This window comes from Dromaius novaehollandiae, chromosome 2 (genome assembly GCF_036370855.1).
Source record: "Dromaius novaehollandiae isolate bDroNov1 chromosome 2, bDroNov1.hap1, whole genome shotgun sequence".
NCBI lineage: Eukaryota > Metazoa > Chordata > Aves > Casuariiformes > Dromaiidae > Dromaius > Dromaius novaehollandiae.
In genome coordinates this window covers 30,511,222-30,533,337 of record NC_088099.1, presented here as the reverse complement: position 1 = coordinate 30,533,337, position 22,116 = coordinate 30,511,222, and the positions used below count along the sequence as shown (strand labels likewise).

Genomic DNA, 22,116 nt, shown 5'->3' with positions numbered 1-22,116 from the left:
GGTCATCGTGTTTACACTCCAAATCCCACCGAAGTCACTGAGAGTCTCTCTTTAACTTTTGTGAGCTCTGATTCTGACCTGTTGTTTAAAGTAAAGGCAAAATCTAACATTAAAGTACAGTGTATTAATTAGCTATTGATTAATAAAGTTAGTTAATGAACTTAATTCTGCTCTGGATGCATTCCTCATCCATTCAGGTTCTCCTACAGGAAGCCAACACTAGTGCTGGTTGAGAAATGGAGCTAGTTAAAATAAAAATGCACTATTGTATTATTTCATTGCGGCACTGCTTTAATATTTCATTTCAGCTTCGCTATTTTGATTTCATTTTATTCAAGTTTCCATACCATATTAAAGCATACTTGTATATCTTATCTCCATAAAATAATGTATCTAGCTAATATTTTGTATCATAATGGTTTCCCCTTATCAGCACCTTTAGAATGGAAGATTTTAATAGACCTGAATCAGACACTTTTAGAAATTACGTTCTGTTGAAAAATTTTAAAATATATAGTTTTTGAACAACAGCAAACCTTAACACATTGCAATTTCTCATAGAAATGTAACTGTAGTTTCTGATCAGCTCTAACAAATCTTCTGGGGGGTTTCTGCAATGATATGATGAAGTATAGCTTTTCTTTGAAGTAGATGGAGTGTTTCCATTGATTGCAACGAGATCTGGACCACACTTCACGGTTGGCATGCTGTTTCTCCAACATATGCATACAATTTACCTGTTCTAAATAATTTGTGTTTCATAAAATAGAAGCACTAACTTTACACTTGACATGCTATTTCTCCTCTGGGATTTACTTTCCTCTTCTAATATATTCTTGCTCTTTGGAAATAATTATTATACAAAGAGATGAAAGGATTGTATCCCATTTCTGAAGACAGAGAGGTGAACTAGAGGTAATTACTTAAGCTATAATATAGTTTACCAAAAGTAAATGACTTTTTTACATCTATAGCCAAACAGATGTTTGTTTTCTAATTGTTGCTTTGGGGTACTTATCTGTTATATAAAGCTGTTTCCCCATTTTCTACAATTATGTAGTGAAAGTGGTATGTTGTAGAAACCAAATGCAATGTTAACTCATTGTTTTGCTTTCATAATCAGCTGTGTAAGTCCACTGAATAACATACAGCTAAATTTAACTGTGAACCTACTAGAAGAGGTGACAAATATGCTATGCGTTGCTTGACCTTGTTTGTATAATTCAAAAGACATCATCTTCCACAGTGCATTATTTACAGATGCTTGTGTGTGTCAAAGCTCTGGCTCATACCAGAAGCCTGGACAGCAAGGAATTCCTGATGTGTAATAGTGTGCTTTCATTATACTTCTATGTATATATGTTAGTGTCCATCCATGGTGATCTCACATCCAATAGCATGGACTTCTGGGACAAAATCTATTACTCCACAAAGTGATCAACTCTCTGTCCTTCAACAAGTCAAGGCACTCCATGCAGGATAGGATGATGTATTTATTTGCTTGATTTCTTGAGATTTCCTTACTCGGCTAGTGGTCTCTGTCCTCATGTGTCCTTTTTGTCCTTTCATGTCACATACCATCTTTTACAATTCTTGCTCTTAATTTTCTGAGAGCAGAACAGCCACAGTTGTGTTTTAAATCTTGCTTGAAGAGTTGCTTATTTATTACTTTGGGATGGATAAGTATTAAAGTCTTAAATGGGTGACAGAACTTTTCTTGAAGCAAGTAGACTCCCAAGTACAAAGAGCTGCTCTATTGATGGGATCCTGAAACTCTTACAAATTTAAGACTTTAAACTCCAAAATTCATTTTCTGAATAAACTTTGAGGGTTTTGAAGACAGCACAGTCCCACTGAGTACATCCGTACGAGCCCAGTTGTATTATGGGAACCTTAATTTCCTCTGTTCTGCCATGGTTTAGAGCTTTTCTGTATTTCATGTCTCTCTCTTAAATACTGTATGAGTAAATAGCAAGTAAACTTGCCAAGTACTTTTGAGCTTAGTGTAGCATGAAGCTTTTCTCAAAGACTAAAAACTGATTGATTTGTGGCAGGCGAAGGGATTGGTTCTTGTATGGATGTTTCAATCAGATATTTTATGTGATTTATACTTGAAAATGTTATCGAAATATTTAAAATTTGGGAGGGAGTAAAGGAGAAAATTAGTTATCCAGACTTGATCAGTTTGAATGCTTGGTGTAACTGTGAACTCAGCTATTGCTCTGCTCCTTTTTACTGTGAGGAGGATTTGCAAGGCTGAATAATAAGTTAATCCAACTTTCTCTTGAAAACATACTTTGAAATGTATCATTGACTGCACACTGACCATTTGGTGATATAGCAGTGATTTCTTCATCATTTTTCTTCACATTAACAAAATGAAGGTATTTAAAGATCTGTGTGACTGTTCACAGTGCACTTGTTCCTGGGCTCTCTACTAAAAGTGTTATCTTTATTTTTGCCCAAGGTGACAAGAAGAGATTTAGCTCTTCCTGACATGCTGAGAAGTATTCTGTCTTCAAAAATATTCCTACTAAAACCAGATGAAATATATAAATATGTTCTTGGTACCACTTTTCTATATAAGTAATTCTTGCTATTGCTGGACAGATGATGCTTTTCAACTATGAATAGGAAGATGTGGAGGACAAGCTTTCCTCAGCAACCTCTAAAAATAGAAAAAGTATCAGAGCACCTGATAAAGATCCACGAAAGCATCCAACAAAATTCCATTTCCATTCTACTGAATGGAAACGATACCTTATATCTTCCTTATTCCTTTATGAAGCACATGTTCATGAATATATACATTTTTGCATATGTAGAAGCTCAACTGTATCTGCTTTCAGATAAATGAAAAAATAAGGAAATGACATTTCATAACTATTTAGAAGGTTTCTTTCTGTTGAATTCTCCAGTCTAATTGAAGTTGCATTCCTGCCACGAAACATTTCAGAGCCTGCGAAATTTGAAAAGGGGGCACAGTTATCCCCATCTCCTTCCATCTAAAGGTTTTGTCCCATTCTAAATACCAGTGTTGCTTTTGGTGAGATAACGGCCTTTTGGCCGCTCAGTACTGTCTGCCTGCCCAGTCTGTCTGTCTAACGTAGCGGAGCAGAAGCAGCTGATCTCCTAAGGGAACTCCAACAATATCGACAGGCTTGATTGACATAAAACCAGTCTCTCTATTTCACCTTCACTGAACTCTTAGAGGGAACTCAGGGCCTGATTATAGGGAGATGGGATTTTAGCCATTGACTTCCATGGGAACAGAATTCAAACACTAGCATGTGCTGCCCTCTCCTAGAGCAACCCCGAGTGTCTTGGCAAATGCTGTTTAAAAGCAATATCAATTTGATCCTGCTTCCTTCTCAGGACTGAAAGCCAAGTTCAGGGCTATTTGTCTTATTAACTAGAGCAGACTTTGGATGGGAACTACAGCAAGCATTTAAATTTTTTTCCGTGAAAAATAGGTTATGGCTTAATGAAGCCTGTTCAGGTTAAGGTTGTTATTTATTCTTGATACTTATATTTGTTACTGTCAAGTAGAAGTCAAAGAAAGAGCAGTACCTTCTATCTTGAAGAGTTTATCAGAATGGAATAGCCTGAAGTTTGTCTTGAGAGAATCAATTCTCACTTTTCTGACAGGAAAATGCCAACAGCAGATTTTCCAGATGTACTTCAAAATGCCACACATTCCTGAAACTTTGAGGATATCAAAAACCTTACAAGAAGGTGTGCTTATCAGTTCCAAATATGAACATTTACAGATATCCAAATTATGTTTTCTATTTCGTCAGTACTAGAATAGGTGAGAGAAGAGGCTAGGACATTGGCATTTATTTTCAGTCTATGTATTCATACAGAAGAAAAAGAGAAAGGTAAAAATTGAGTCCCTAAATTCAGAGATATCTGTCTGGAAAGAAAGAAAGCAAAAGCAGAAATGGTTTAAAAGATTCCCCTTTTTTTCTTCTTCCCCCTTAAGTATTTGGGGGTAAAATATCCCACTTCTGTTGCAGTCCTTTAATATTATTCACATAATGTTGATATAGCTTGAATAGTTCCTTCTATATTTTCTTTTTGAATTGATAACTGTAATACCCAATTGTGATTTTTTTCCTTCCTTGTCTGAGGTAAATTTTATTATCTTTAAAGCACTACTGACATTTCATGAAACTGTTCAAAAAGAATTCTACTTAGAAATAATTTTGCTGATGTAGTGGGATAGGGTATGTTCTTTCCAGTATCTTATGTAGTTATGTATTTGTTTAGTAGGAGCGATTACACGCATGTCAAGTATTCATATGCCCCTGATCTTGCAAAGCCTAGAGAACTTTTCTTTCAAAGGATTTCAAGAGGGCTGAAGTACACTAGAGGTTTGAGACCTTCTGTGTACTTGGATCAGAGAAACATGTTTGAACTCCTAAGACTCTGCGACTCTCTATCATATGTCCTGAAAGAGTAAAGGATATTAATTTGATTTCTTTACATTTTGAGGTCGGTTACCATATTCCCAGTGACAAGCGATTAAGATCTACATCACTGGAGAGCTAATAAGATCATTTTCTGTCTTGCTGGATATAGTACGCTATGTATCTGTGTTTTGGAAAAAAAAATGAACTGGACTCTTTTGTCTTGTCAGAATTTTTTCTTTTGATCCTTTTGCTTATATTACTGTTGGTCTGCATGGGATGCTCTTTTCCCCAGAACTCCTTTCAGTTTGCTGGAGAGGAATATATAGTTTCCCATGCAGAAATCTCTCTGTGAAGGGCATGGTGCCTTGTCCTTTTCCATCTCCTCCCCTACCTCCTGAGAAGTCAGTACAAATTTTTTTGCCTTTTTTTTCTAGATGGGGAGCAAACTTGTTTCGCAGGTCTGTTCAGTGGTGGCTAATAGTCTCTTCTCCGTCCGCTTTAGGAAGGTCCAAGCTATCATAGAAGAGGCTGTCAGATAGTAACGCCAGATACTGGGAAGTCCAGAAATGGCAACAGCTTCCCATTTGTGGTTCGCTAATATACAGAAAGGATATGTAGTAAACCATATAATCTCCTAGCTTGCTGTACGACATCATAGTACAACAGCTAATACCACATGTGTGCGTTGTGATGATCTTGGCATGTGTAAATGCGCAACATTCAGATTGAGTTTTGCTTGCTTCTCCTAATGATATCATACGTTGCCTGAGAGTTGTTCAGTTCAAAACCAAAAGCTTTTGAAGCTTCAGATGTGACATTTATTAGGTCTTTCTCTAATGCTGTCTTAGCACCTGCTCCTCCCTCACAATCATATCAAAGTGCATTGCAACTAACCGCTTTGAAATCATGCTGCATTGCACTGTGGAGTAAAACTGGTGAAAGTGCAGGGTAATCAGCCCTGTAAAATCTCTCCGTCTGCAGGGAGAATCTCCATAGCCACCTGGATGCTTTTAAACCTTCACTATTTTAAATTTAAAATGGTTGGCTGAGCATTGCTTCTACCAAAATCGGATATAATAATCCAAGTCAGAGGTGGGGAAAGACGTCTGGGGTCACACAGGCTAGCTTTCTGCCAACAATAGATTGTTCCCTGTAGTTCACTTTCCAGTGACCTTGGAAATTACTTGCCTGGTAAAATGGTAATGAAAAACAAGGCTGTTAAAGCTTCAGGAGTAGCCAAAGTGATGCTGTCCCAATGAGAAATGGTGCTTTTGATGCAAGATTCTCCATGTGCCTAGCTCCTTGGTTACAGTTTTCAAGTGATCGCAGTTTTAATTTACAATTGCTGGCCCACTTTGAGTTGTAACTAAGAGGCTAAGGGAGGTGAGCTGGTTTTAATACTACATGAACTTATCTAATCCTTTAACCAAATCATTATTTTTATTCCAAATGAATAAGTAAGCAGCTCGACTAACCCCCTTACTGCATCTTTTCTTTCATAACTCTGCGCTTTTATTCTTTCAGCATTTCTACCCTCCTGGAAGCAGGAAATAACAGAAAAGCTAGGTTTCTTCTCTTTTCCCATCAAAAACCCCGAAGTTCCTGAAAAGGTTCTGATGTGAAATATTATTCTTAGATTTCTTTGAACTAAGCCATCTGTGATTTACCTATCAGTTGATCTAGGCTATGAAGGACAATTCTGACATATACCTAACAAAGCGACTAGAATTTGGCCCCTCTTTGAGGAAAGAGGCAGCAAAGGCTTGCTCCCACCAGCAAGCTAAATACGGCTTTGACTGAAAGGTGTTTTAGGAGGCTCTTAAAAGCTGGATAGATGGGAAAAGATACCAAGACACCGAGTTCCCTTCCTGTTGTACCCATTTGATGTGTGTTTATTTCTTCCTGAGGGGGCTCTAGCGTGAGCTCCCCGTTTGGGTCTGGGGCTCTGCAAATCTGGGTTGTCCAGCGAGGTGCTGGCGTCCGCCACTATTGTATTCTCACAGACCGGACCTCAGTTGGAGAGGAAAGGAGTTTTCCCAGCTGTCAACTCTTTTAATAGAGGAGTTAAGAGGAAAAGAAAGCTAATTGGACTGTGCTTGGCAAAAGTCTTTATTATGTTCTGTTTATCCAGATTTTAAAGGATGGAGTGCCGAGAAACACAAAAATAGTGAGAACACATTCCCTTAACAGATTTTTGCAAAGTTTTTACAATAAAAGCAGAAATCTGCTTTAGTAAAGCAGTGTTTATCCTTGCATTAGTGCTGGTCATGAATATGTGTCTAACTCAGCTGGAACTAATGCCTAGCTCCACTATTCCACTATAGCAACTCAACATTCTGCGTAGGCTGATTATTTTTTCAACAATATTTACTAAATTCTTTTAAAGGCTGCCAGTATATATTTTTTGAAGCTTAGTTAGTAGGAACAGCTGCCAGTGGAGTCAAGGCTAAAAAAGGCAAAAAATATCTGCAGAAGGCAAGATTTTACTTCAAAAGATCAGTATTACAAAGCACTACTGTTGCTGGTATAATCACTTTCTTTTGAGGGGGGATGCTAATATAGACTGGGTTTCTTGTCTTCACAGCCCCCACTGAGCCTTTGCTGTGCAAATTTGCTGATGGAGGGCAAAAGAAGCGTCAGAATCAAAGCAAATACACACAGAATGGAAGGCCGTGGCCCAGAGAAGGAGAGGTAAGTGCCACGCGGCAATTATTTCCCAGGGGCTTGGGAGAAGTCAGTTGCAGACCTGCAGGTCTACCTTTCTGCGCTGCGAAGGAATCAAGTGGCACACAAAATACAATAGCTTCACACAGAAAAAGTGAGCGGTAGTATGTAAGCGGGGGGCAAAGGGAGGCGTATAATAATGTGTATCGTGTAAAGTCACAGGAAAGAGAATTTCAGAGCTCGGTGTGGAGTTGTCCCCAGCCCTGTCACTTGGCGAACTCGCTGCCTGCAGCCAGACTTGAACCCAATCTTCTCTTACCGGTGTGCTGTCAGCACCTGTTTTGTGCCTGTTATAAACCAAGGATCTATTTACACCTGAGCAGTGCAACATTATATTTTCCATACATTTCCTGGGGATAGAACAGCATCAGGGAACACATGGGCTGTTACAGAATGGAAAGATGTACTTGCCCATCTAGATTCATGGTCCATGTAAAAGGGCTCCAAAAGCTTATCTGAACTGGGATCTTCATTCTGTCCAGACAAAACAGTTTACAGTAGGCTTGTTTCCATCATGTATACAAAATTAAAAAAAAAAAAAAAGAAAACCTAACAGCTGCTTTCTGCTCTGCTGTAAATAGTCTATTACTAGAGTTTCCTTTCCATGCACTTGTACATGAAGTGACTCCAAATGTGGGTGAAATAAGAAAAGAATTTCTTTGACTCTTCAAGAGTTTGTTTATTCTTCTTGAATGTTATTATAGGATAAAGACACTTGAATAAATGAGGTAAATCTGGTTATAGTACCTTCTTGTACATTATCATAGCTGTGAAGGCAGAAGGACTTACAAGTGTTTCCATCCTAAACACCCATTCTTTGTGTTTATGATGGAGACTTCAAAGAAAAAAAAATACATTGCTCAGTTGTGGCCCACTAGAATCAGAGGTTTTCTTTTCTTTTCTTTTTTTCGGAGGTTTCTGCTATATTTACTTTAATTTTACAAAGCAAATAAAAAAGCAAATGACTTGGTATTTGAAAGTTGGTTGTTTCTAGAGGGTTTTTGCTTTCCCCTAACTACTTGATTTGCTAGCTGATACTTTTTGGACCATTAGTTTGTGACATATATACTCTAGCACGATTGGTGAGCTCCTAAAACAAACAGAATGGCCTCTTGAAAGCATAAAAATTGCTCCCTTCAGCAAGGTGGTTTCTACACTGTTCCAACAAAAATGCCCCAAAGTATTTTTAGCTCTGTGGACTCAAAGTGCCAGCATGGCAGCCACATTTGCTGCAAGAGACTGCAGTAGTCTCCAAAGGTTCATTGCGGTCGTTGACTCGAAAAATGGAGACGTCTGCTTAGGAGCCATTATAGTTTGTCATGTAAAGGATCTACCAAAGAATGAGCACCCCGAAGGTACTTCAGGCAGTAGACTCAGGTTGTAGCATATAAGGCTCTAAAAACAAAGGCATCTAGGAGGTAGTAACAATCCTTCCAAAAGGTCAATAATTCATGTTTTAAACAGCTTCTAAATCCCCATTTAAATAGTAAATGCCATTGCAGACATTATCTCCACAGTTGTATACTTCCTTGAGTTCAAATCAATAAGCAAGAGAACTTACAGTTAAAGCCACCAAGCCACTGTTACGCCATATGGCCTCAGAGCATGAACTTATTGCACCGTATGTAGTGAATTTGCTGCTCTGTCTGGGCATGGCTCATATTAAGGATGGTGATATCCTTATGAACTAGAGGCAGAGTGTGTTTAGTGTGTTAATAGTATGGAAATGCAAAAACTACTGTTCAGTGCTGGGAGATATCATTCCTTCTTCTTGTTTGCAGTCAACTATCAAACTGCAAAGCTGTTGTCACAGTATAATCTGCAAACTTGGAAAGATTGTAAAGATGGGACCTCTCAAATATTAAAGCTAGGAATGTGCTCTGTAGAAATATGGTTTCACAGATTGTACTGACTTTTGGTTAACATTTTTCTGTGCATTGGGTATTACTAGTTGAAGCACTGGAGACAATAATGCATGCTGTCTTTTACTGTAAGTCACTCATTTATTAGATTTCTTCCACACTGTCAAATTTTCTTATTTCCAAACTAAAATCTTTCTGTGGAATTAATCTTGTATTTTGTATACAGTCGAGTTTTTCTACCTCTTTGTCCTTAACTGATCTCTCTCTAAGCAAGACGTATCATTGAGTTGTTCTCATTGTAGCAGCACTCAGGTAACCTTCCTACTATTATTCCTGTCAACTTTATTTTCTTTAAAAAAACACAGACAGTGAATAGTGAGGAATAACTGTTAAGAAGACAAGTGTCATAGGTCTGATTACAGATGAAATCTGAAAATATTCCCTGCATCTCTGCTTTTTCTTGGTTTCTTCCCCAGAGAACAGCATTGAAATAGTGTCCGAGAGACTGCATCTCAATATTTCCACCCGGGCTAAATCCCATGTGTTATGGTATCTAGACCAAGATGTATTTGGCTATTGTTCAGATAAGCATTTGCATTCGTGGATAGTTACATGAAGGGCATTTGGAAAACTCCTGCGGTTTGGGCAGTGTTCACACCGCACATGTATGAGGATGACCACGCGGGAGGGCCAGCTCCAGGGGAATGGCACGAACAGTTTTGTCACAGGCCTCCAACTGGAGAATGCAGAGTGGAAGCTGGACAGCTGGGCAGGATGCTTGGAAGCAGGGGGAAAATGGCAGGAGATTTAGTCGGGCAGAACAGATTGCCGCAGCGTTACCTCTCTGGCCACGCTGTTCTCCAAGATTTTGCTCTCTTTTATGGAGAGCTTCTGTGGAATTTAATAGGAGAGGGTTACTTTTTGTGGTAAAGTTTTCAGGCCATACTACAGAATGTAATAGCAATTTTTATTCCTGTCATACATTTTTGTAGATTGCTTCATAACCATACAGAAACACTGTAGTTGCCTGTTAAATTCTGGCTGGCTGGACCTCTCACAGAATACAACCACCGAAATCCTGGCAGCAATGTAATTTGTCCTGAAATTATCACTTCAGGGTAGAAATAGTCTTTTGCTGAGAGGGGAAAAAAAAAAGGCAAGTTACTTATCCTACATATTGTTTTTGCTGCGCTTAGAGAGGCAGCGGTATGGTCCAAGTGTCTGAATGCAGCATTTCGCCCCAAGCTGCCTGTAGCCCCCCAAGCCCCCAGCGAGCTGCTCTGCCACCTGCACATCCTGCTGCCGTAAGCTGGGGAGCACTGTCATCTGGAAAGCAGGACTGATAATTTTAGCTATTTCCTAATTCTGCTTTGGAATTTGGGTACAGCTAGTTCTATGCCTTTTAGAGTGAAATCTTTAAGAATATACTGAATTTCTCTAGGGCTTTGGGGGGTTTTTTTGGTTCTTGTGTACTTGGGGTTTCTATGCAAAGGGCATTTGTAATCAGTGAAGAATGTACGACCCTGTGTAGCGTTTTCTAATCCTCACCCTTCCACTCTGCTTTGAAGCCTTGGGAAGTATTCAGCAGATTGACTGAGGCATTTGACTGAGAATTTGTGATGGCCAACCAATTCCAGACTAAGGATCTGAGGGCTTGGATCACTGATGGCTTTTTAAAAGGTTGTCAAATTATGCATCTAATGTATAGGTGCAATAAACGTACAGTCTGATAAATGCAAGCCTGCAGATGTTGGGAATATTTCCTGTGAAATTCTGTTGTAATAACTGGCACCATTTCTGCACAAGTTTGTATGTTTTGATTTCTGATTCACGCTAGTTTAGGCAAGCGGGGAATTCAGCACTCTGTTTTGAAATGTTCCCTGACAAGATCATATTGAAGAGATGGTGAGGGAGGTAATCATATTCAAATTCTGTCTGTAAAATATTTGATTTAATTTATCTCTAAATTGCAGTTGACATGTCTAGAGGTGGGTGACATTCCTCCCCCCCCCCCAAAAAAAATTTGTTAGCTAAAAATGCAACTGGGGAGTCAAGAGTAGTTATGAATTCAGACCAGATTGGATTAAAAACTGTAACTTAAATTGTGTAAACTTAATGTTTTACTGCAGATTTACTGAAGCTTTGTTTTGATTATTCTGAAATAAAAATCTTTTGATATGCATATTTAAGTGAGGATTTATTTGAAATTTATGTGGTAGAAAGGGTAAGATCTCACATAGACTGAAAATAAAAGCAATGCTTTGTATCAACGCAAAGTTAATTGTTATTGTTTACGTTCTTCTAAAAAGAGCAGTTATGGAAATGGTAGCATTTCTGTATCTGGTCAGCCCAAAGTGAAGTGGTTTTTATTCAGTCTCTGAGATGAACAATACAATATTTTTAAACCTTGTGACACATCATTTGCAAGTCGATGTAAAATTTAGACCATTTAAATATCTGTGTTGTGTTTCTTGTGAGGAAATATCACCATTAAAATCACCAGTAAAGACATTCACCATTAAATGTGACCCCCTTGTCACTGAATTTGGTCTGATGTCTATAACCATTTATCTGAATTTCTACCAGTAATTCTTCTGTTGATTATTTTCTTGCTTCTGTAATCTGGGTTACTTTTTCTTTTCTCAATAGCTAAGAAATTAACCCCTGTTCCCTCCCCTTCCCTCTCTTCCCCCTTTCTCCTTTGTTTTCTTTCAAGATCACTTGGTGGAATGTCTAAAGAATTAAACATGTTTCTAATTGTTTCTTAAAAAGTAGAAAGAACTAGTAGTTTAGGGATGTCACTTTTGTTAGCATTTTCTCTTTTTATCTGCTACTCATTACAATTCTCTCCCATGCAAACAGTAATTCAGAGGGAAAAGCACAACAAAGGTAATTTGGGAGATTTTGTGATTTTTTTATACAGTCAGTACCAGTGAAGGCAGTTGATCCTGGTGCCAATTGCCCCTTCTTTACTAGCAGTAAGCATTTAGAAATAGTTAGTAGATGTGTGCTGGGCACATTTATAACTGACACATAGATTTCTTTTTATGCTTCCAGGGAGATAGATACTATGTAGCTGTGCTCCATAATCCTCTGTGTCTGGAGCTGGTGCATTTTATACCTAGACAAATGATTATTCTTTTCCTTGGGAGACAGTTTCCAGACCTGTCCAGATACACAGTAGTACCCACATACAGAAACCATGCACAGAGACGTTTCTTGCCTATTTAGCATGCATGACATTAGACATTGGTCAGTATTTTCCATACTTATGTTCAGCAAAAGCTTAATTTAGCAAAGAGAGGAGTTGAACCTGAAGAGCAGCCTTACATGGAAGTAAAAAACAGAAGGGGAAAAGGTAACTGGCAGATAAGTAAGTGTGAACATACAGAGCAATGAGTTAAAAATTCTTCGTGACACAAGGCGCAGTGGGTGACATCTTGAAAAGATGCTTAAGTGGCACAAATACTAAAGACCAATTTAGAGTGACTGGATCTCAAGTTTCTAAAGCACATAGAAAGATTTGAAAATAATGACCTGTATGGTATCACTGTTCCTAGAATCAGATCAGGTTTTAAAAAGGGACAGTTTTCACTCATGATAAAGGCCTTGGAAAGCCTGCTCTTTGAAACCAGAACCAACATTTTTCTTAGTGTTCACTTTTAGCCTTGGCTTTCCTTCTGCTGTGAAAAAATTCCTGCCAGTTGTCTCAGAGATTTTACCCCAATGGGGTTTTCCTCCAAAGCCTGCTGTTAGGACCATGTCTTCTCTTGTAGAAAAAGACAGATGCTGGAGATGGGATAAGGACATAGCTTACTGCACTCTTCCATATCCCTGACAGATATTTGGGGAGCTGTCTTTTCCAGTAGTGCTACAACCATCCCTGGAAGTTTTCCCAATTTACTGTAACACATAAATCTATTGTGCAGCTGTAACTGTAATCCGCAGATGAATTAACACTGGATCAGACTGATGGCCAAATGAGTATGCCAGATCCCCAGAAGTAGATGGTTCATAGACCTGAAGATGGCAGGGTTAAGTATGTGAGTTGACTGTGACAGTAGAAAATTGTATTGTATTATATAGGACTTTGTGAGGAAGATAATATCCTTTTTTACTCACGTAAACTTCAGCACTCATCATTTAATTCATCAGTTAAATTGAAGTGGGAGCAAAGTGACTTAGCACCATGAACAAAAGTTGTCTAGATTAGACTTCCAGCCAGTTCTGTAGGACAAAAAGGTTTCTAGTCATTCATGTGGGCTTCTGAACTTGTGATTATGTCTATCAATTCAACCTTTGGCCCTCTGAGGTACATGAATCATTTTCCCAATTTGACCTCAATGTAATATATATTTTTCTCTCCACAACCACTTTCTTCTTAGAAGTTGCAGTTGCTTAGGGAGCACATTCATGTGAAAATGAGTGTTTCCAAACACACGTCACTGGGAAATGCCCCATTTCTTTCATATGCATCTATATTTCAAAGTTGTCCCATTTATAGTTTAGATTTCTCCTTCTTTAAAAAAGAAAGGTGATTTTTATTCAGAATTTAAATTCAGAAATATTTCTGATAATGTGGAATGTTTCTGACAGAACTGTTTTAAATAATCAAATGAAGGAACTCTGCCAAGTTAACTTTTCTGCTATCTGAGCTCATTTTATTCCATCACTATTTTAAACAATCTCATTTGGGTTATTGGTTTCTTCTCCCACCTCTCTCTTCCTTCTTCAGGTTGTTTTAGTTTCGGGTATCTGCTGCCAGGGCAGAGAAGATCCTTGCACTATGGTTCCTGGCAGATAACAGCAGTGGTAGCAAAACAAGTACAGGAATTTCAGTGTTGAAATTTCAATTGATTCAACTGTAGTAACAAAGATCACATTCGGTCCCCTAGGACTGCAGCGTTCAGTCCTCTAGTGTGAAGAAAGAGGGAATGAGCCAGAAGAGAAGGGGAGGAGAGACGGCATTTTCTGGTCTAACTCCTGCATTGATTCATCACAGTAATTCACTGAGTCCCCCAGCGTGCAGTATTATTTTTCCAAATCTCTCTTTAAGGAGAAGAAACCCAGGGAACCTCTTGCTTGAAAACCTCACCACATCAGTAGATGTTGTCCCTCCTGCACAGTGAAATGAAAGCCCTTGGTGACAGCCAGTGTGCTTTTCTCAGGTGCTTTTCGCAGATTCCTCAGAACTAGTCTACGGACCTCCTCAAAGGTCCCTGGGACCTGGTGAAGCTCCCCTGGTGGGAGCAGGGGAAGTTGTTCACAGAAGCTGCTTCCCAGCAACACAGAGTATATCACAGGACCTAAGGCTTCGTCATTTCTAGATGCTTGTGTCTGTTGGAAGGCAAATGCCGTTCTGATGAATGTTGTTCTTGCTAAGGCTTCAGAGAGATTTGGAAGAGAATAACGAATCCATCTTATCTCACATGATATTGAAGATGTGATCATTTTTTTTAATAATCACTTCACAATTTAATCATTTCTTTGAGAGATTTACAAATCCAATTTACATAAGCAATGCAAATGTGATTGTCTAAGAGTCTTTTTAATGAGGGAAATGTGCTCATGTATGTTCAAATCATAACAAAGAGGAAACAAAATGGAAACAGAATACCTTGTCATTTGCTCATGGAAAATTTTGAACAAAGGTCTTCAAACTTCTTTCTTTCTGAGTGAACCCTTGCCTTCCAGAGGTTATTTAGTATTTCCTGTGATTTTTTTCAAGGAAAAAGTTTAAATTTAAATTTTAAAAAAAGGTGCAGACTGAAACTCTTTTCATTAGAATCTGTTCATTCACTGGTGTGTCAATAATTAGAAAACTGCAGTACCAAAACAGTGAAAATGTTCATTCCTTTGCCCTGTTCAAATATTTCAATAAAAATAAATGATAGCAAACACACACACACACACACATGCACACACACACACAGTTTAAATGGTCTTTTTAAAAAAATCATTATTTTAAATGAGCTGATTTTACTTCTGTGTCACTTGTGACATTCTGGACATATTAGTTGACTGATTATTGAGAACAGTCTTTATTTATTATTGTGTGCAGGAATGATGACAGATATTCCTCTTATTGATTGCTTTAGAGAATTGCCTATTGGAATGCTGAGATGCCAAACTTTCATGTAATAGCGAAGTTTATGTCTGTTACCTGGCTAAGCTGACATAAAAATTCAGTGGTTCAGCCGTTCCTTAGTAGAAGGTTTATCTGACAAATATTTTCCTGAAGCAGTATTTCATCATCAGTGCCACTCTCTTGGGTGGCATTTCATCATGCGGTGTCCCTGTCAGAAGAAGAAATAAGACCCTGTCCTTTCACTGAAACACAAGCAAAACAACGGATGAAAAGACCTGGAAGAAAATAACCTTCGACACAGCTGAGGACTGCTATTGAGGCATTAGGCAACGCCTTAGTGTAGTTAATACCATATTAAGCACAGTGACAGCTGTATTCCTGTCTTTGTTTATGGCAATGTTGTTTCAATAAGCTGTACCTCCAAAGCACAGAAGTCTGAGGCCAACCCTAATATTCGCTTTTTGGTATTTTTGGAATTCCTGTTTGTGTATCATGGAAGAAAGTGGAAACGATTTTCCAGTAAGTTAATACTGCTCATCGGTGTTTATTCCTGATGAGTGAGGATGCTTCAGACCATAAATCTTTCACTGGTCCAGGCTAACTGTTGCCTCTCCTGGGCCTCAGGCAAGTGTAATTTTGTAGGGAGGAATTACACAACTTGATGAGAAAGAAGTAAATAGTCCTCTGTTAGCAGCTGTTTGAAGTAGCAGCTGTTTAAGGCTATTCAGCACTGGGGGATATTAGCAATATTACTGGGCAAACTGTAGGTGGTGTACCATATGCACAGTTGCCACACATATTTGTCTAATGTGACGCTTTCACTTCCTGGCAAACGTAATAGTGGTGTCTACAGTGGTCACTGCTGAAGTATTTGAATAGATTCTGGTCACTGTACAGTTGGATATTCACTTTGGATAAAGAGATGAGAAGCTGTTAATATTTTGAACTTGGCAGTCCTCATCAGTGGTCACCATACTCCTTCTAAGTACTGCTAATATGTAGAGAATGTGATGTTAATATACACAGAACTGATTACGTGCCGTTTATCTGCCTGTGTCCGTACACATATCTAGAGCATGATGGTGTTCGAGGACAAGCTGAGGGTCTGCGTCATAAAAGTTTGCTCATATATCCATGATGAGAAAAGTAACTGAAATTGTCATAAATGAACGTTTGCCTGTCTCATCTGGACACTGCTCATTGCTAGAGCTCCAACGGAAGAGCCTCTGAAACTTGTCCCTTCTGCACCCTCAATGTCCTTTAGTTTTTATGTCAAAGCAAATGAGAGCAGTTGTTCATTTTCTCCTTTCTTACACCCCCATTCTCCCCTTGCTGAATTTTTTTTCCCAGATTACACTAATCAGAAGTGTGGGATACAGCGAGCTCTGATCCAAGCAATTTTAAGGACTGTTAGATCTAGAAACTCCCTTATTTGGAAATCTGAGATCCCTCCTTTCCCGAGGGATTATAAGGTTTTTTTCTCAGTCTTGAGTAGACGTGCAATGAGATGTTAAAATGTCGACACCTTGATTTATAGAGAATCTCTTAAGTTATTTTTAGCCTTTATTTCAAAATTGTTAGGACTAATTTTTCTGTCCCTCTAGGGCTTGTGCATATTATTTAAGTTGTCTTTACCAGCACAGGGATATAAAAAGAGAGGAATAAAAAACTTTGCAAGTGTTGAAAAGAGAAAGAAAAATAAAAGAGTACTTTTTCTCCAAAATGTATTGCAGGAAAGATATTTCTGATACTAAAGTTTTATTGGCTCTCTTTTGGGATGAACTGTATACTTTTCCATTTGTAGGTAATGCAACTTTTTCAAATAATATAATATACTGAGAATGTAGAGTGGAGACACAAGATGTAAGGAAATAAGGACAAGTTAAGTAGATCATCTGTTATGATTATTCAAGCTAATTTTTTAGGTCAAACTTAGCAATGATTTGATTTACCCTAAATTTGATTCTTTGACATTTCAAGTTGCAGAAATAGTCATTTTTGTTGCTCTTTGTATAAAATGAACACATTTTTAAAAAACAGCCATGTGTTCTTAGCCTGTCTCCTGAACTATCTTTTGCCTGGGAGATGCTACATATTTTATCAAAACAATGGCATTTTCAATAAGCAAAAATTTGCCCTAGCATCTGCTTAAAAGAATAATGTGAACAATATACAGATTTTGTAATGACAAAAACATCACTTTTTTGCCTAGATACGGTACTGTGGAGCCTACGCATTCACATCAGAAGCGATTTTTGGCTTCTGGAAACTCAGGCAGCATCCTCGTAGCTTGGTGGGCAGCTGCTGGGTCAGCCTGGCTTTTCCAGGAGTGCTCATGCTCTGGACCTGCCCGTCACCAGGGCTGTGGTAGCAGGCCAAGCCTCCACACTGTTGTGACCTGTGTGAGCAGCCATCTGGAAGGGGGCAGAGGCCATTATTCAAAAGTACTTAGGTAGATGGGTCCAGGGGCATTAAAAGCTCACATCAAGAGCATGGACCCTGCAGTGCAGTTAGTAAAGCAGCTGCCCTTGAAGCTAATGCTTCTGTCTGATGTCTCAATCAATATGTGATCTGTAGGAAAAGCAGAGATACCGTGCTTTAGGGTAGGTGGGTGCCATATCCATTTTTGAGCTGCTCCTAAAGGTCTCTCGAAGATGTGCAGTGGGAGGAGCACCCCGCGCTGCTGAAGCCCCTCTCCTCTAGCCTCTCACTCCCATGCCAACAGAGAAACTTTCAGATCCCTTAGTAGAGTTATAGATTGAAAAGTGTTTCACAAAGGAAAAAAAGGAAGACGAAAAGCAAATGCTGTGTTTGTGGGAGGAAAGATTGTCAGTCCTATTAAAATGTATTGTTGGGAAGGTGCTGGTACATTCCACACGGCTGCGCTGGTCATCTTTGAGCAATTGGCGTGAGCGGAGGAGTAGGTGGGAAATTCTGTCTCCATCTCTGTTCTGTGCCTGCCGTTTCGGCTTTACCTGTGGATGTGTTTGCTAATGGTGGTGGTGACAGTTGTTAACTAGACGCTGTTTTGACATTGCCAAATCTTTTCACACAGGTCACCATCTGCTTGATGGCGAACTGCAGTTGAAAGGCTCTGAGTAGCCCATCAACAAATTCTTTTGCTGTCCAGACCTCTAAAATATTTTAAAAGCCCTGTTTAAAAGCTCAGGCAGGTTTTCCTTTGGTTGCTCTTTTCTGCCTCGCAGCCCAGTTTTTGTTACCTGTCTCACAGATATGAATTAACCACAAATACCCATGGCAGCCCAGGGAAATCATAGACAGCTGGGGTCACACAGGGTGTGGTCTTTGAAGGAAAGATGAGCCTTCTTCCTGAGTAACCCTCTGAAGCTGGTTTTAGAATATTTGCAAACTACATCTCTCACTGGGGATAGTAGGATTTGGCCCTGCCATGTTATACTTACTGCACAATTTGATGTAAATCCATTGAGCTCCGTGGAGTTATTGGTTGATACTGATGCAACAAAAACACAGTTTGGCCTAGGTGGTATGCGGAGGTGATGATCAACGTACTGAACTGACCCATTTCTTGGGAATATCTCAGGCAGGGAAGGTAACCAAACTTTCCATGCTGCTCTGGACCATCTGAATTTCCCTGGAGGATTTTAGCTGTCCATCTAGGTTTCATTCAGTTTTGATTCATATTGACTTAGAATACATTTAATGTCTTTTTTTTTTTTTTTTGCTGCAATAATAGTAAAAAATCTGTTTTTCTTCCCTAACTCTGTGCAGGCTGGCATGGCTTTGACTTATGATCCAACAGCTGCTATACAGAATGGGTAAGGAATGCATGCTTTCTTATGCCTTTTTAAAAATTACTTTGAATGCCATCTTCTGTTTTCTCTTGCTGTGGTGAAACTTATTCAGAAGCAAATTCACTCAGTCATATTTTGTCTAAAGCACATAATGGTATATTGTCAAGTCTTCTTTTAGTTTCCCTTTTCTTTTTATGTCTTATTGTTTGTAATACCCATTTGAATGGGAAGTTGTTTTTCCTAATAGTTTCCATCTCTATTCGGCAAATGCTAGTGGTTGTTTTTTTAATCTTCCTCTGTCATGAAATGGAAACCAATAAAGTTTCCCTTTACTGACTTTGCTTTTGTTAAAATGATTGTCGAAGATTCCAGCATATTTTGGATAATAGAGCTGTTACTTAGTCTGGGTTCTCTCTGCTGGTCAGATGGCTTCCATTGCATTGTCTGAATAGAAATGCCAAATAGGGAGAAAGCCTTAAATTAGTGCATGAGCAGATGTGATTTAGGGGTAGAATTTTGAACAACGCTTTTTCATTTCTCATCTTCAGCTTGCCGACATAAAGAATTAGAACTTTTTTCAACTTTAGCAGAGAAGTCACATCATTGTATTATTTATCTGTATGATTACATTTCCAATTATTTCATGAGCTAAGAAAACAGATCCATGAAATCTAGCTATCCTTTCAGATAGATTAACAATAATTTAAAGAGAAGCAAGAGGTTCAGCCCTGAACTCTTTGACAGTCAGTCTTGATCAGAGAGATGTTTGATATGATTATCAAATTCCCTGCATACTCTCATCTGTGTTCTCCAGCTGAAGAGGAGAATGTATTTACATAGAGGAGAATGGGTTTATTTTTTAAGTGTTTGTTACTGTAGCACTGCTAGTTGAAGCATTTCAAAAAAACCTAACATTCTCAGTAGCTTCAAAAAAACCAATAATCATAGTTAGCATATTTTACTTAATTGCCCTTTACAAGCAGTATCTTTGTGGGACTTGTATTCCCATGTTGTGGAGCAAGAAGCCAAAGCAGAGCAACTCAGAGAAAGAGAGTAATTTTTTTCAGGACTGTGACTTCAGAATCCTTCTGGTTCTGGTTCCCTGGTCAGACCACCCAAACAGGTCTTCCTTCTCTATCCCTTCTCCCATGCTATCATCATACTTTTCAGCTGGTAACACATTTTAGGCTATAAATAAAACCATCACTAGTTCATAATCCACTAGTGTGTCATCCAGACAACTGGCTTTTATTTCAAGGGAATTCCTGTATGTCAGTTACATGAATGTTTTGGAAATTGTAATTTGAATGATCCTTTGAGATTAATATTACTTTAGTTCAAGAATGATTTCCTGAAATTATGAAGATTATCTGAGATCCAGACATCACTTGTATCAGAGAGTACCCAGCATTGCTCAGGTGTTTAGGTCACTCCATTTTTTGAACATGCCGTTGCTGATCATCAGGAAAAGAAATAGTGTCCAGTGGTGAATTTCAGCTCTGCAGTTTTTTAAATGTTCTTTCATTTGTAAAGCATGAAATAAACTACAGCACTGGATATCGCTCTAAGAATGATACTTACTGCTTTGACATATCTCTTTTTTCTAGATCATCCAAATATTTTCAATTTGACCATCTCATTCAAAATGCTCTTATGGTGAGATTTTGATTGCATGCAGTATCATGAGGAGAAACTGTGGAAAACATCGATTTGCCCACAGAAAGTGACACAACTGTTGTTCCATCCTCTGGTGGCATCTTAAAAATGCTGTCACCTTAGGATCACCAGGACTGTCTGATTACATTATTTATTTTTTGTTCCCAAGCGTTCATTTAATAGTATCTATATATCCTATAAGTTTTTTACTATTTTTCATAAGCTTCTTTACTTGCAAGTACAATAAAAATTTGGCTCATGAGTTTTGTTTTAGCTCAGTCTGGGAGCAGCTCGATGCTTCGCTTGCAGAATGTGTAAATGTGCTCAGAAATACAATAGATGTGTATCATAGCAGGTGTGTGGCCATGGTATAGGAGAGCTAAAGGTTCTCATACACTCTCTTGTATGAGGTAAAACAGTTTGACTTAAAGCTCAGTAAAACTGAGTTAAGAAAGAAGTTGCTCTTCACAATGGGGACAGTCTAGAAGTGAGCCCAAAGTTGATTCTTGCAGCTCCGCTGTGCTGCTTCTGCACCAATGAGGGTAAGATGCTGCATAATACTCTGCAGTAGGGTGGAACAAGAGGCTAAGGTTTGCGTGGAGCAATGTTACCCAACAATTTGTGAAAGTAAGGCTACTTGTAGCAGGCCTCTCTGGTTCAGTCAGGTTGAGCAGGTGTTGGCACTGCATGCGGCTGACAAGGACTTGTTGCCATACTGTGATACGCATGAGTCACTTGGTGCTCACGAGCATGCAGCTTAGTGAACCAAGGCTGGAGAAAGGATGTGTGAAGATACCACATCCTAAGCCAAGAGGAAGTTTCAGGTGAGGTGTGAGTTACTAGAAACCAAAAGAAAAAAAAAAAAAGACTGCACATGCTATCATCTATTAAAACCCTATATAATATTGATGGATGTCTTTGATGCATTTTGACATATGTAAGGTGCTAGGTCCTCATAGGATATATGGAAGCCCACTAGAGAGAGAGCTGCAGGTATCGCAGGATGATATTTAAAATTCCAAACAACTCCTCAAGAGGCTTATATTATATTGGGTTTTGGTTTGGGGCATAACCAAACCTCAGGGAAGAATTTGTACTCTTATATGTTCTTCAGATGAAAAGGCAGGGATTCTCATTGCTCACAGTGTAGTACTATCGCTTTTATTATGCATATTTTCTTTGAAAATCTGTGGCGGGAATAAAACAAAAAGAGAGCAGGAGAGACTTTCACTAAAAATAGCTAACTCTTTTTCTCCACAAAGGAATAGATAATTTTCTTCTGAGTCTATTAAGTCGTAAGGCTTGATTCTCCATTTCATTATATTGTTTTTATGCCCATGTAACTCTGTTTAAGCATCCAGCAGGGTTATGTCAGTGTACAACTGGTATAATGGAGCAGAGAATCAGGCCCGTAGTGTACCATAGCACTGACGCGTGAGTTACGGAAGAAGTGGTAACAGCACACTTCAGTAGATAAGGTCTTTTCCCATGCCAATCTCTCTGTGCCTTTTTGTTTTATAATCAGGCTTTCCTGAATTGCATTTATAAAGGTACTCAGGTTTTATTTTGGGGAGTAGTGTGCCTGTTGTAATATGCTA

At 38.7% G+C, this 22,116-nt stretch overlaps 1 protein-coding gene across 10 annotated transcripts in view; it reads left to right on the top strand.

Annotated features, from left to right (window-relative positions):
- Nucleotides 1-22,116, top strand: part of RBMS3 (RNA binding motif single stranded interacting protein 3) — a 761,325-nt gene that overhangs the window by 661,561 nt on the left and 77,648 nt on the right. For all 10 annotated transcript variants that reach the window (XM_064506141.1, XM_064506140.1, XM_026098805.2 and 7 more), the window contains 2 exons: nucleotides 7,000-7,106; nucleotides 18,840-18,886. In XM_064506141.1, the coding sequence (XP_064362211.1) occupies nucleotides 7,000-7,106; nucleotides 18,840-18,886 (154 nt within the window). The remainder of the gene's footprint in view (nucleotides 1-6,999; nucleotides 7,107-18,839; nucleotides 18,887-22,116) is intronic.